Below are 15,413 nucleotides of genomic sequence, written 5' to 3' on the forward strand. Positions count from 1 at the left end.
CATCTCTCCAACCCTCAACCCAAAATCTTAAGGTAGAGCAGGCATGTTTTGGTTTTGGTTTTTTGTTTGTGTGTGTGTGTGTGTGTGTGTGTGTGTGTGTACACTCAAACACATGATAAAGGAGGACAGAAGAGAACATCAGATACCCTGGAGCTAAAGTTACAGGTGGATGGTGTGAAACTAACTTAGGTTCTCTGGAAGTGCATCAAGTACTCAACCGCTAAGCCATCTATCTCTCCGGCCCCTAACACATGCTATCCTACAACAAATTCTCTGGGAGACTCCAGTGTGCCCTCAAGTCTGAGAACAATCCTACTTAACAATGGTAACAAAGGTATGTTAAAAAAAAAAAAGGTATAACAAAACTTTTCCTGGGGAGACACAACACACATGTCTACTCTTCTCCAACATAGGACACCCATAACATTCCAAAGTACAGATACCACCAGACTCCAAGTTAATGAACCATGAGCTTTATTAGGGTTACTTACAGGAATATGGGTGAGGGGTTATTTATAGAAATACAAGAAATGACTCAAGGACAGCTGCTTCACCAACGTCCATCCAAACATGGATAACAGATCACAAAGCTGGGAACCTGGAGAGCCCCGTGCAGCTTGCAGGCAGCTCAACTGGTTGGAGAGTGTTCTCTCCAAGTGCCTCAGTTGGTCTAAACATCTTCCAGACAATTCAGCTAGTTTCTACTTCTTCCAGACAGCTGGTCCAGTATCAGAGTCTTTGCAGATTGGCACTCTCTTCTGAGAAGCACTCTCAGTTTTTATTGCTTATTCTGGAAGAGAGGGGTCTAGTGAATCTAATCAGTTTCAGGGACTTCCCTAAGCTCTTTTTGAGTTGTTTACCTTCCTGGTTAAAGGGCTTCCCTACACGGTGGAATGTAAAAATTTCTAAGAGGAAGCTGTTGCACAACAAATTGAGATCAGTTTCAGCTCTCAGAGATTTGGATTGATAACCTATAGTAGGACCTGAATTTCCAGGTACCTAAGGAGGTCTTGGTGCAAATGTCGCAGGGAACACATCTGAGAAATACCCATGTTCAACAACCTCTCTTAGATACAGCAACCATTCAGCAAATATACTGGTTATAATAACTTATTGAGGGCTAGAGTTATGGTTCGATTGACAGAATTCTGGCCCAACATATATGAAGTCCTAGGCTTGATTACCAGCACCACATAAAACCAGGCATGGTGGTACACACTGTAATACTATAAGGATTCAAAAATTGCTGAAGGAAAACCTCCAGACTCAAATAGTATGCAAAGACTGTAGGCACAAAATTTTTGTAGCCTACTTTTAATAAGGGTCCAACTCTTCCTTTAGCTTACCACCCAGCAGAGGTAGTGGAAGAGAAAAGTTATTAGGATATGGGGGGAAGTGGACTTGTTCAGCAATAGTTCTTTGGTGTATTAGCTCAGTCTTCTTTGGCAGCAGTTCAGTCCCGTAGCAAACACCAAATACATCTTAGCAGCTGCAGACTAATCCTCCAGCCAGGCAGACACCAGGCATGAACCAGAAGCTGTAGTTCAATCCTGAAGAAGCCACTAGTGTCACCAATCAACCTGAGGTGAGGCCACAGAAGTGACAAGCTGCTGCAGGTACTTCTGTGTGAGTTTCTCCCAATAGCATCTTTATCACAAGCTGAACACAACAATGCTATGTAAGGTGAACCAATACAGGATGTTAGTGAAGACTAGCAAAGTGGAGCAAACCAAACCAATGCTCAGTGCTCATCTCCCACTGTCTGTGGGATCATATTTATAATCCTTCATCCTGCATTCTTTCACGTGTTTGCTATATCCAAACATCCTTTCACCTGTGTCTGCTTCAGGAAAACATTGTTCCATGTGTCTGCTTTAGCAAGACATCCTTCTACCTGTGTTTCCCAGCAAAGCATTATTTGACGTAACTACTTTCCAAAGAAACTAAACGTTTCTACTTCAAAAGACAAAGAGCATTTATTCTGCAGAAACATCCAGTAATGTGGGAACAACCAGTCTCCAAAATGGCAACCCCAGACTAAGGCATTCAAGTCTTCTTATAGGGAACCAAGGGGAACTCTCTATAAGGATTAAGTAATCTAAAATTTCATTGATGGGTGCTAGGGGTCACAGGTGGTCAGTGGTCTGCATTCTTATAACATTAATGATTGACCATAGGATGAAATAGGGCTGCCTATCACAGATGGCCCATTCTGAGATAAGATATTTCCTTTTTTTTCATTATCCCCAGGCTGTTCTTTGGGAAGGAGTTTGATGATCTTATTCTGGATTTTATGGTCTGTTCCTAGAGCTAATGTCTTGTGGCCTAGTTTCTAGGACTTATGGGTCTGGTCCTGGAGCTGCTGCCTTACAGCCTTTTTTCTAAGTCAGGCTTGGTTCTTAAATGGAGACAAATGGGGTTTATGGTGTTCTTGCAATACCAGCATTCAGGAGGGAAAAGCAGAAGAATCAGAAGTTCATGGGAACCTGTTTTGAGAACTCAAAGATATAAAACTAATAATTTATTTAATTATTAAGAATAAATTGATAAAAAAAAACCATGATGAAGAGTCAGATTATATCAGTAAGAAAATGTAGAGAGACTTTCTTATATATTGTTTGGATGTATCATAGCCTATGCCTATGGCTTAGGCAGGAAATAGAAGGTGGGACATCTAAGAGGAGAAAGAATTCTGGGATAGAGCCAGGTGCAGGAAGATCCAACCAAGAAGATATGAGAAGACATAGTTCCTGAGCACAGGTAACCAGCTACGTGGCAAAATGTAGGTTAAAATAAGTGGGTTAATTTTAGTTATGATCTAGTTAGAAAAGAGTCTGGCTATATGACTAAGGTATTTGTAAATATATTTTGAGTCTGAATCTTATTTTGGGGAGCATGGGGTTGGTAGGAAGAACCAGACGTAACTTCCTCAAGGGAAAATCAATAATGATTTTTGAATCTTAGATATTTGAATAAATCTTAACACTGAGATAAATCTTATATTCCAACTAAGCCTGAGCCCTCTACCTAAAGAAACTTTCAAGTTTCTTTCAAGGCAGAAAGTAAAAGATCCCAGGGAAGTGGTAAGTCTGAGATATCTTTGTATCTACTTCCTTCCCACAGCCTTTTCTCTACTGTTTAATAATCCCATTTTTTCCATATCAGGAGTTTTCACATGAGCCTAAAATCCTGGGTGGAGGTGGGAGAATGGAGTCCCATTTCATATTATACCCCCTCCCCACCTTCAGTGAATATTGCTGGAATCTGGCAACACCAGCTGCAGCTAGTAGGGGGAAAACCTACCCTTAGATACCAGTCAGAATCAAACTCTTAAAGTAGCTCAGTGCAATGAGCTGAGCCTTATGACTTATTGTCTAAGAGCCCAGGTCGCTTGAATTTGCATCTCAACTCTGTCAGTTACCACCTAGTTCAGTTTATATACCTTTAAATGGGACTACATTGATAGTAATTTGTATCTCATAAAACGATTGTATTATGTTGATTAGTTTATGTAAAGTGATAACATAGCTGTTTGCTACATATCAGATCTTTCAGTTTCTATGTGTCTTGCCCCAAACAATATTAATAAGGATACTGAAATACGTGCAAGCCTTTAGGCTATACTTAATAAGTTGGTTTTCCTCGTCCATTAAATGATGATAATTCCTTACACAAGTATGGAAGAGATTAAATGATTTATTATTATTTAGCTCAGGGCCTGGTATATTGGATATGGTATACCAAAAATAAACTAAAATTTTGATTTTTGAGTGTGTAATGAGCTTGTCCTATCACTTTCTATGGTTCCCCATAAAGAAATGGAGCAGACTTAAAGGTGGGGCTTATTGTGGCAACGGGTAGTTTTTAGGGATTTACTGCGACGATTATACTGTAGCTCCTTTTGTGAAGTTGAAGAACCATTCTAAAAACATTTAATTACCTAAGAGCAAAGCCTAGTAATGGTGGCAGTAACCTAGTAACCTAGTTCAGAATCTCCTGAGAAACTCTTAAAGGCATACTCAGCCAGCCTGTATCCTTAAGATTCTGACCCCATAGTTCTGAAGTAGAACTAAAGGCTCTGTCACTTTAAAACTTCCTGGTGATCCCCACGTGCAACCAGACTGAGAACCACTTCTCTAAGACATTACTATGACATCAAAGCGTTCTGAACTTCTAAGAAACATAGAATCCATGGTGAGAGGAGAGGGGCTGAACGGCAAGCTTGGACAGCAAGCTGATTCCCTTTGTTAACTAGAGGGTGCTCTGCTCTCTGTGTTCCTAAACTTCTTGCATTGACACAGTACTTCGAGAATAAGGTAAATCTCACGATCCTTATGCTACGTTTAAGTATGATGGTGGCTTCAAGGAGTCTAACATAGTCAATCAAATGGCCTCTATCAAGTCATGACCTCCCTCCATGGGAAAAGGGATTTTTAATTAATGAACAAATCAATATTACCTATTGTCACTGTGTATCCTCCAACAATCTTTTTTTATTTATTTGGCTTATTAATATCAGACTTATAAGTGTGGCCAAAATTCATGCTTATCTAAGCCATTGGCTGAAATAACAGATTTTCTGAAGACTACATACAAATATTAAAACACCTTTTCCATTATTGTTTTTTAATCTAAAGATAATCATAATAGCAGGTTTTATGAGCTTTAATTTTTCAGAAAGTCAATTCACTTCATTATAAGTATCCATGGTTCTAATATATTCATTAATATGCAATGAAAACATAAAGAATCATCCTGGCTTGTGTTCCCAAAATCACCTCAGTCTTTTTTTTAATATATAAATTTTTAAGATGTATTTATTATTATACATAAGTACACTGTAGCTGTCTTCAGACATGCCAGAAGAGGGTGTCAGGTGTTTGTGAACCACCATGTGGTTGCTGGGTTTTGAACACAGGACCTTTGGAAAAGCAGTCATGGTATTTTACCTGCTGAGCCATCTCTCTGGCCCAAGCTACCTCAGTCTTAATCCCTAGGTTTAATCACTAAAATGCCCTGGGAAAATCTGATATTTAGCAGTCTACCTCCATACTCTTTGTCTACGCCTTAGCCATGGTACACAGCCAAATTGAAATGTGCTATTCTAGGGTACTTTTCTAACCCTATCGCTTATACCACTCATACTTGATCTTTTCTGACACACACACACTACCACCACCACCAAACTATACATCACTGCTTTGTAGAAATCTCAGCTATAGTTGTTGCTTAGAAACTTGGAAGTCCTTGAAATGAATGTCTACTTGGATAGCTAAAGACAGCTAGCCATGAGGGGGAGAGTCCTTCCTATTGGCAGTAAAATGCAGCAAAATTGAGATGGTTTATTTTTAGTTCACTTTTCTGATTCCTTCTCAGTGGTTATGCTGACTTAGCTGACAATTAGTAGCTCAGTTTTAGAAAAATTGAAGATGAAGAAGAGGGATGGACCCTTAAGGAAGCAGCTTCCCGAGCCTTGCTTTCTCTAGTGCACAAGTGTAGAATTTAATCATATCCAGGTCTGTGGATTTTTCCAGGAATTCTTGCCTGTTTAATATTCTATTTGAGAAATAAGCACTCTGTTTAAAGCAACCTACAAGTATGTATAATGTTAAATTAAAACAAAGAACAGAGACTTTCCCCTATGGTCTAACCAGCTAAGCTATTTTTTTATTATTATTATTATTCTAATATGTCTGTGTGGGTGGTGTGTGGGTGTGCTCACGTACATTCACACACTTGAGGGTGAGTATCCCTAATGGTAAGAAGAAGGTGTGGGGCGGGGGGGGGGGGGGCGACGTGACCGCCGAGGAGGCAGTGGGCGCTTCCCCCGCGAAGGCCAATGGACAGGAGAATGGCCACGTGAGAAGCAATGGAGACTTAACCCCCCAAGGGTGAAGGGGAGTCACCACCCGTGAACGAAACAAATGAGGCAGCTAGCTGGGGCTACTGGTGATGCCATCGAGCCAGTGCTCCCTAGCCAGAAAGCTGAGGCCAAGGGGGAGGTCGCCCCCAAGGAGACCCCCAAGAAGGAGAAGAAATTCTCTTTCAAGAAGCCTTTCAAGTCGAGTGGCCTGTCCTTCAAGAGAAATCGGAAGGAGGGTGGGGGTGATTCCTCAGCCTCCTGGCCAACAGAGGAAGAGCAGGAGCAGGGGGAGATGAGCGTCTGCAGCGACAAGGGCACTGCCCAAGAAGAAAAGGCCGCTGCCAACCCTGAGAGCCAAGAGCCCCAGGCCAAGGGGGCAGAGGCTAGTGCTGCCTCCAAGGAAGGAGACACAGAAGAAGAGGCAAGGCCCCAGGCTGCAGAGCCATCCACTCCCTCGGACCCAGAGAGTGGCCCCACACCTGCCAGTGCTGAGCAAAATGAGTAGGGGTGGGGACAGGTGGGTGATTTCTAAGCTGCAAAAACTGTGCTGTCCTTGTGAGGTCACTGTCTGGACCTTGTGCCTTGGCTGCCTTGCTGTGCCCAAAAAGGAAGGGGCTTGTTGCTCCCTCCCAGCCATGCTCCCTTTTTGCCCTCCTGTGGATTCTCCCATCAGCCATTTGGTCTTACTCTTAAGGCCAGTTGAAGATGGTCCCTTGCGGTTTCCCACGTTAGGTTAGTGATGTGAAATGCCCTGTCCCTACCTCCTTCCCGAGCCCCATCCCTGCAGAAGGCAAATTGCTGGGTTTCCAATTCTTTTCCAAGTTCGTCTTGTTTATCCTACTTCTCAACCCCCTGAGCCAGAAGTGGGGGGCTTATACTCCCAAACCCTGAGTGTCCAGCCTTTCCCCTGTTGAATTCTTAGTCTCTTATGCTGTGCCTAGTGGCACCTGGGCTGGGGAGGACATTGCCCCGTCTGGGTTTTTATAAATGTCTTACTCAAGTTCAAACCTCCAGCTTGTGAAAACAACCAAGTCTCTGACTTGATAAGCAAGTGTTAGGCTTCAGGAGGGAGGGAGGTCTGTAATGTGAAACAACTTCTTGTTGTCTTTTTTTTTTCCTCCCATTTTTGTAAATAACTTTTAATGGCCAAACCCCAGATTTGTACTTTTTTTTTCTAACTGCTAAAACCATTCTTTCACCTGAATTTACTGTAACATTTGGAAAAGGAATAAATGTTGTCCCAAAAAGAAGGAGGAGGAGGAGGAGGAGGAGGAGAAAAGAAGAAAAGGAGAAAGGAGAAAGGAGAAAGGAGAAAGGAGAAAGGAGAAAGGAGAAAGGAGAAAGGAGAAAGGAGAAAGGAGAAAGGAGAAAGGAGAAAGGAGAAAGGAGAAAGAAAGGAGAAGGAGAAGAAGAAGAAGAAGGAGAAGGAGAAGGAGAAGGAGAAAAGAAGAAGGTGTGGGATCCCTGGGAGTGGCATTTGTCAGTCATCCAGAGTGGGTGCTGGGATCTGAACTCCAGGCTTCAAGATTGAGCAGAAACCAATCTTAATTGCTGAACCATCTCTCTCCAGCCCTAATACCACATTGCTTTTAAGAATAGAAAATAGGCCTATGTCAAGACTTGATCTTAAGTGGTAATCTTTCCTTTTCTAACCTATGATTCTTGACTTTTAGGACTAATGGAGTTGGAATCCATAGAGCTCTGTCCTTATGATCCAAACCACAAGATACCTGCCAGCAGGTTACAGTACCATCTGGCATCATGCAAAAAGGTAAGTTTCCCCAATAATAACTGTAAATTTCAGAGTATAAAAAGATAGTTATTTGGTTTTGCTTTTTGCTTCTGATCATAGCTATAAACTAATTGTTCTTAAAGTTGAGATATAATATCTCTTCAGAAATATTCAGAAATGAGTGAAGGATGGAACACAGGAAAAAAAACCTAACAAGAATTATTCCTTCTAGAAAAATCCAAAGATAGCTAAAAAGATGGCTAACTGCAAATATAATGCTTGTCATGTGGTCCCAATCAAAAGGCTCAAGGAACATGAGGCCAACTGTATCAACAGGACTGCAGTGGATGATGGTAAGCTTTTCACTCAAGATCAGGTAGATAAGACCAAATTTCTATGGCTTCCAACATCCCCACATCTCAGGATGATTTCGAAGCCTTAGTCAAACAGAGGAGATAAAAGTTTGACTTTATATTCTACTTCAAGAACTTCTTTTCTACTTTGTTTCAGAGCCACTTAATCTTCAAAAGATTACTCACCCAGTTTTTGAAGAAAATGAAAACTTCTCCAGTGCTGGGAGTCAATTTCCTGACCCTGATGTCTGGAACGTGGGTGAGCAAGGGTGAAACGGAACAGAACTGTGAGCAGAAGTGTGCTTTAGAACTAGCAGATAGTAAACACAGACTAAGTAATAAATACTTATGCTCTTCTCACAAAAACAACTCTCTACAAATCACTAAGACTAAGAATGTCACCTGTCTCTAGAAGGATGGCCCAGTCAAAAACAGTAGTCTAACCGAGCTGTAGTCCAGCATGCCATTGTCACAGCCTTTGACCAGGATGAAACCTTGATCAGCCAAAGAGGCTAAATCATCCTGATTTACATGGTAAAGATTGTGCAGCTGAAAATTCAGACTCAACACATAGGCCCTTATTCACATAGTGCAAATTACGTGCTAGGAAACTATCAAAAACTGGCCATAAGCACATCCCCAATTGGAGATATCCCCACCTTCAACTCCATGTACAAACAGTCTTGTGCTACAGGGGTATTTTTGTTACTGCCCAGCCACTCTGCTCTTTTCTAATGTACTCAATGAACAACTATTTCTTACACAAAAGTATATTCAATAGCTATTGTTCCTTTTAAAAAAAATAGTAATCTAGCTAAAATCTAAACTTACATATAAAAATTAAGGGTTTCCCATCTTGCCAGACATTGTAACTTACCTGTAATCTCAGCACTCAGGAGGCAAAGGCAGGAGGATCTCTGTGAGTTCAAGGTCAGCCTGATCTACACAGAAAGCTCCAGGACAAACAGGACCACATAGAGGAAACAATGTCTAATTAATTAATTAATTAATTTTAAAAACAGAATAAATAAAAAGACATCATCAGTTTTCAGTCTGAATGAAGTCATTTCTTAAACACATTTTCAAAATGCCCATCTATAAAAGTCTGCTTCATTTGTGGAGAAAGAGGAACACTCCTCCATTGCTGATGGGATTGCAAGCTGGTACAACCACTCTGGAAATCAGTTTGGTGGTTTCTCAGAAAATTGAACATAGTACTACCTGAAGACCCACTAATACCACTCCTGGGCATATACTCAGAAGAAGCTCCAACATATAATAAGGATACATGCTCCACTATGTTCATCACAGCCTTATTTATAATAGCCAGGAGCTGGAAAGAACCCAGATGTCCCTCAACAGAGGAATGGATACAGAAAATGTGGTACATTTACACAATGGAGTACTACTCAGCTATTAAAAACAATGAATTTATGAAATTCTTAGGAAAGTGGATGGAACTAGAAAATATCATCCTGAGTGAGGTAACCCAATCACAAAAGAACACACATGATATGCACTCACTGATAAGTGGATATTAGCCCAGGAGCTCAGAATACCCAAGACACAATTTGCAAAACACATGAAACTCGAGAAGAAGGAAGACCAAAGTGTGGATACTTCGATCCTTCTTAGAAGAGGGAGGAGTTACAGAGACACACTGTAGAGCAGAGACTGAAAGAATGACCATCCAGAAACTGCCCCACCTGGGGATCCATCCCATATACAATCACCAAACCCAGACACTTTTGTAGATATCAACAAGTGTTTACTGACAGAATCCTGTTATAGCTGTCTCCTGAGAGGCTCCAACAGTTCCTGACAAATACAGAGGTGGATCCTCGCAGCCTACCATTGAACTGAGCACAGGGTCCCCAGTGAAGGAGCTAGAGAAAGGACCCAAGGAGCTGAAGGGATTAGCAGCCCCGCAGGAGAAACAACAATATGAACTAACCAGTACTCCCAGAGCTCCCAGGGACTAAATCACCAACTAAAGAGTACACAAGGAGGGACTCAAGGCTGCAGCTGCATATGTAGCAGAGGATGGCCTAATCCATCATCAATAGGAGGAGAGGTCCTTGGTCCTGTGAAGGCTCTATGCCCCAGTGTAGGGGAAGCCAGGGCCAGGAAGCTGGTATGGGTGGTTTGATGAGCAGGGGAAGGGGGGAGGGAAACGGGGTTTTAGGAGGGGAAACCAGGAAAGGGGACAACATTTGAAATGTAAATAAAGTAAATATATAGTAAAAAATGCAGGAAAAAAAGAAATTTTAAACTTTAAAAAAAAGAGTCTGTCTCATAATCAAACTTAATATTGAACATAGGAAAGAGCTTTGGCCCAGGGGCACAGTTCATGCCTAACATCCACAGGGTCCTAGGTTCCAACTCCAGCACAACAAAACAACAAAAATAATTAAACATACATATTGGAACAATACTTCTTCCCATAATATAAGCTCTGAATTTTGTTAATGTTATAATTTAAAATGTCAGTGCAAGTACTGTACTGACTAGTTTTATGTCAGCTTGACACAAGCTAGAGTGATGTAAGAGGAGAGAACGTCAATTGAGAAAATGCCTCCACAGGATATAGGTAAGCCTGAAGGTCATTTTCCTGATTAGTGACTGATGTTGGAGGCTCCAGCCCATTGTGGGTAGTTTCACCCCTGGACTGGTGGTTCCGTGTCCTAAGAAACCAGGCTGAGCAAGCCATCAAGCCGCCTCCTTAGTTCCTGTCTCTAGGATCCTGTCCTCACTTCCCTCACTGATACCTGAAAGTGTAAGCAGAATAAACCCTTTCCTCCCCAAGTCACTTTTGTTCACTGTCACAGTAATAAAGAACCTGAGACAGATTCAGTCGCTAATAACGACATGAGGATACAAGCTTGTTTCAGCTTGTGGCTGTCAACCTTCCAAATTTAGTTTCCAAAGATGACACAAAAGGAGACTGGAAAGGTACCTGATTTGAAAAGATACTTGCATTCATATTCCCCTGGTAAAACAGCTGTATACTCACACCTAACTGTAAGGGGGTGAATATGTGGTGTCCCTGTCAGAGCAACCGCTTCCCAGCAACAGTTATACAGGAAGACTAAAGAAAGGCTCTGCTACCAGCTAGCCTTCCCTACAACAATCTGAAAATGCTCAGGAATTGTGTTTCTTCTTTCTCATTCTTTACTTTCTAGATCATGCGCATCATTTTCCTTCATTTGTTCTTGAGACTTTTGCTCCAAAGAAGCTAGTTTGTGAGAGGTAAGATAAACTATATGCTCATTGCCATCGTTCAAGTTAACAAGTGTGACTTTTTAAATGTTTGTTTCAAACTCAGGTTTCAAACTCAGGTTGTAAGGCCCAAGGCAGTAGGTACTTTTGCTCACTCAGTCAACTTACCAATCCTAAAGTTAGTCTTTTAAAGGGAAAATGGCCATTAGGCCATAGGCTTAAAATACATGAGCTTCAGTCACTAACTTAAAGATTTGTGATCAGGTGGTGTAGCTCAGCTGGTAAATGCTTGCTGCACAAACATGAGGACCTGAATTCAGATCCCAGGCTAACAAAACAGTAAGGTATGGTGGTGTATACCTATAATCACAGCACTGAGAAAGCAGGGACTGAGAAAGGAGGTTCCCTAGAACCACCTTTCAACAAACTCCAGGTTCAGTAAGAGACCCCATATCACCACCACCACCACCACCATCATCATCAACAACAACATCATCATCATAATGTGGAGGACTGGTGAGATGTTCCAGAGGGTTAAAGGGTGCTTGTTGCCAAGGCTGGCACCCTGAGTTTGATCCCCAAGACCCAGATGGTGATTGAACTACTCCCATAAATTGTCCACTGACCTACACACACACACACACACACACACACACTTTAAAATAGGAGGCTAGCCGGGCGTGGTGGCGCATGCCTTTAATCCCAGCACTCGGGAGGCAGAGGCAGGCGGATTTCTGAGTTCAAGGCCAGCCTGGTCTACAGAGTGAGTTCCAGGACAGCCAGGGCTACACAGAGAAACCCTGTCTCGAAAAACCCAAAAAAAAAAAAAAAAAAAAAAAATAGGAGGCTAGAGAATGGCTTAGGAGTTAAGATTACTTGCTGCTATTTCAGAGGACCCAGGTTTGATTGCCAGCCCCCACAACAGATCACAGGTCACCTGTAACTCCAGTTCCAGCAATCCAACATCATCTTCCTGCCTCCATGGGCACGAGACACACATGTGGTGCAAAGACGTATATGCAGATAAAATACTGATATACATAAAATTTTACATTTTTTAAAAATAAAGTAGAAAACAATTGAAGAAACATTCAACACTGACCTCTAGCATGCAGGTACACACACACACAATGTGTGTGGCTCTGGGTAATTTCCTTCTCAACACTTCACTCAAGACTGTATTCTATCAAGGCCTATACAATGGTCATAATTCTGTAAAGAACAAAATACCAACTTCTCAGACTTAAGGAGACCATCTATATACAAATAGCTCAAGATCCCTAGCCAAACAAGCTGAGAGAGCACACACAAGAGTTATAGGAGCCACTGATGGAGTCGCCTACTACATGAGAATGGAAGGCATAGAGGAACCATATGAAACAAAAGACAGAAATCAAATGATTCCTACTATAACCCTTAGCAATTAATATAAATTATGTTGGATAATGTAATTCTGACTGCCTGGAACTGGATATATCAACAGATTCCCCATTTCTGCCTCCCTATTAACTTTCTCATGGTTCTCTCTATAGTGACTCGAGAGACCTACAAGAGGCTATGGCTGATAAGCATCCTAACAGCTTCAAGTCTTGGGGAAGAGGTAAAATAACCTTTGTTGGGTTAACATCAAACTTTTAACATTGTGACCTAAACTGGAAAAGATTCTTAGACAAATCTTTCTTTAAACATACATATTAAAGCTATGGAGTGTGGTGGTGCACATTTTTAATCCCCAAACTCAGAAGACAGAGGCAAGCAGATCTCTGTAAGTTCAAGTCCAGCTTGGTCTACATAGTGAGTTCCAGTACAGTCAGGGTTACAGAATAAGATCCTGACTCAATAATAATAATAATAATAATAATAATAAAAACATTGGTCTGGGGATTCAGCTTAGTGATAACACCATTGCCTCATATATAAATGATCCTGGTTCAGTGCCCAGGAGGAAAAATTATTCTGCTCCTCCTTGACTGACAGTAGGACACAGGGCAAGTCCTGGGGACTTCTGATCAGACTGAGGAAAAGGCTGTTTCCAAATGCTACTGGCACATCTCAAGCTGTGAAAATGACACTACTTCAATCGTTTTTTTTTTCTCCCCACAGGTCAGAAAAACTGATGGAGACATTGCCAATTAAAATGCCCACAGACAAATAGAAGTCATTTTTTAACCCTAGGAAAATCTCAACGTTTAATAAATTTGCGATTGTCATCTTAGCATGCTTTTATTTAAATAAAGAATATTTTCCTTTAACAAACTTACTTGATTTCTTATTCCTTCTTGTTTTCACATTCTTGTGTGTCACCTAAAGACTATGGAGCTTATTTGCCTATTTCTATTAATAGAAGGGGAAATACCATCATTCTATGAGCTAATAATCTAATAATCTATGGAATAATATGAAATTATTCCATGGATTATTCCCCAAGTTTTTCCTCACTCACTGTCACTTATTGTGTGGTCCTCCAATCACATTTCTTCAATCTGCTATACAAATATAAATATAAATGATATAGTTTTTATGACAAGCTGAGTTTGGAACATAACTCTAGATCTACTTTTTTAACTGTCATCTCAATTTATTCCCATCAGATTACACCTTACTTTCCACTCTGTGCCTTTTTAAATATCACCCTTCACCCTTCAGCCATTTAAATACCCATTCTAGTTTTTTTAAGTTCAACTCTCTTGCCACACTAAAACCTTTCCTGTCTCTTTTACTGATTTCAAACCTGGCAGTTAAATATAGAAAATTTTCTCCCTTCTACCACACCACCAATCTCAAGAAAAGTCAGAATTGTGTGTTTCTTACATGACCAACCTAGCTCTGTATGTGTAAAATATATCCAACGCTGGACACTTTCTCTTGAGGAAGGATCCCACTGTAATCCAGACTGGCAAACAGCATCAACTTCTTTTAAGCTGTATCTCTTTATTGAATTTACCTTTTAAAATAATGGCACTAAGAAGTGGGGTTTTTTTAGTTTTGTTATTCTAGTTTGTTGAGATATAATTTGTTACAGTTAGCTTGTTAGACTTACAATTATAAATATATTATCGTAGTCAAATAAACTATTGCCTTTTTGAACTTCATCCCTACACAAATTTAGTCTTTTCAAATAATCTTTTTATCTCTAATTATGGCAGAAACAAAAGGAAACTGAACTTTGTTTCTACTACATACATCGCACAAAGGAGACCTACTGATGTTCTCACTTAAATTTATGGCATACAAGCATTTTTGTTTGCTTTTGAGAGTTTCTCAATACAGAGTCCAAGCTAGCCTCAAACTCAAAATTCTCTGTCCTTAGCTTCCTGAGTACTAGAGTTACAAGTGTTTACCACTTTGTTTGTTTTGTTACCCAAGCTTATCTTGAACTCCTGAACTGAAGTGAGCCTCCTCACTTCCAAGTGAGGGCTTGAGACTACAGACTTGGACTGAGACCAGCTGTATTCAGTTTGCTTTCATTTCCTAACTAAGGCATTGCACATTTCAATGTGTTGTAGTTTTGGGTTTTTTTTTCATATATGCTTTATGCTTATACAGTATTGGTCAAGAAATAATTTTTTTATTGGGTATTTATTTCATTTAGATTTCCAATGCTTTCCTAAAAGTCCCCCACACGCTCCCCCACCCACTCCCCCACCCACCTACTCCCACTTCTTGGCCCTGTCGTTCCCCTGTACTGAGGCATATAAAGTTTGCACGACTAATGGGCCTCTCTTTCCACTGATGGCCAACTAGGCCATTTTCTGATTCATATGCAGCTAGAGACATGAGCTCCAGGGGGGTACTGGTTAGTTCATATTGTCGTTCCACCTATAGGATTGCAGATCTCTTCAGCTCCTTGGGTACTTTCTCTAGATCCTCCATTGGGGGCCCTGTGGTCTATCCAATAGCTGACTGTGAGCATCCACTTCTGTGTTTGTAAGGCCCCGGCATAGTCTCACAAGAGACAGCTCTATTTGGGTCCTTTCAGCAAAATCTTGCTAGTGTATGCAATGGTGTCAGCGTTTGGAAGCTGATTATGGGATGGATCCCCGGATATGGCAGTCTCTAGATGGTCCATCCTTTCATCACAGCTCCAAACTTTGTCTCTGTAACTCCTTCCATGGGTGTTTTGTTCCCAATTCTAAGAAGGGGCAAAGTGTCCACACTTTGGTCTTCGTTCTTCTTCAGTTTCATGCGTTTAGCAAATTGTATCTTATATCTTGGGTATCCTAAGTTTCTGGGCTAATATCCACTT

At 41.0% G+C, this 15,413-nt stretch overlaps 1 protein-coding gene and 1 pseudogene across 2 annotated transcripts; both read left to right on the forward strand.

The window, feature by feature from the left end:
• Positions 1-322: 322 nt before the first annotated feature.
• Positions 323-6,368, forward strand: LOC110310112 (MARCKS-related protein pseudogene; annotated as a pseudogene).
• Positions 2,719-13,376, forward strand: LOC110310856 (gametocyte-specific factor 1-like). 2 transcript variants are annotated; one of them, XM_021183975.1, is made up of 7 exons: positions 2,719-2,760; positions 7,537-7,634; positions 7,828-7,948; positions 8,106-8,207; positions 11,131-11,197; positions 12,700-12,767; positions 13,271-13,376. In XM_021183975.1, exons 2-7 carry the CDS (start codon positions 7,542-7,544, stop codon positions 13,282-13,284), a joined length of 465 nt encoding a protein of 154 aa, XP_021039634.1. In that variant the 5' UTR covers positions 2,719-2,760; positions 7,537-7,541; the 3' UTR covers positions 13,285-13,376. The 2 variants fall into 2 exon arrangements, with proteins under 2 accessions (XP_021039634.1, XP_021039633.1); XM_021183974.2 differs by lacking the exon at positions 2,719-2,760 and adding an exon at positions 4,196-4,316.
• Positions 13,377-15,413: the final 2,037 nt, after the last annotated feature.

The sequence above is a fragment of the Mus caroli genome, unplaced genomic scaffold (genome assembly GCF_978045245.1).
Source record: "Mus caroli unplaced genomic scaffold, Mus_caroli_1 scaffold_16, whole genome shotgun sequence".
Lineage (NCBI taxonomy): Eukaryota > Metazoa > Chordata > Mammalia > Rodentia > Muridae > Mus > Mus caroli.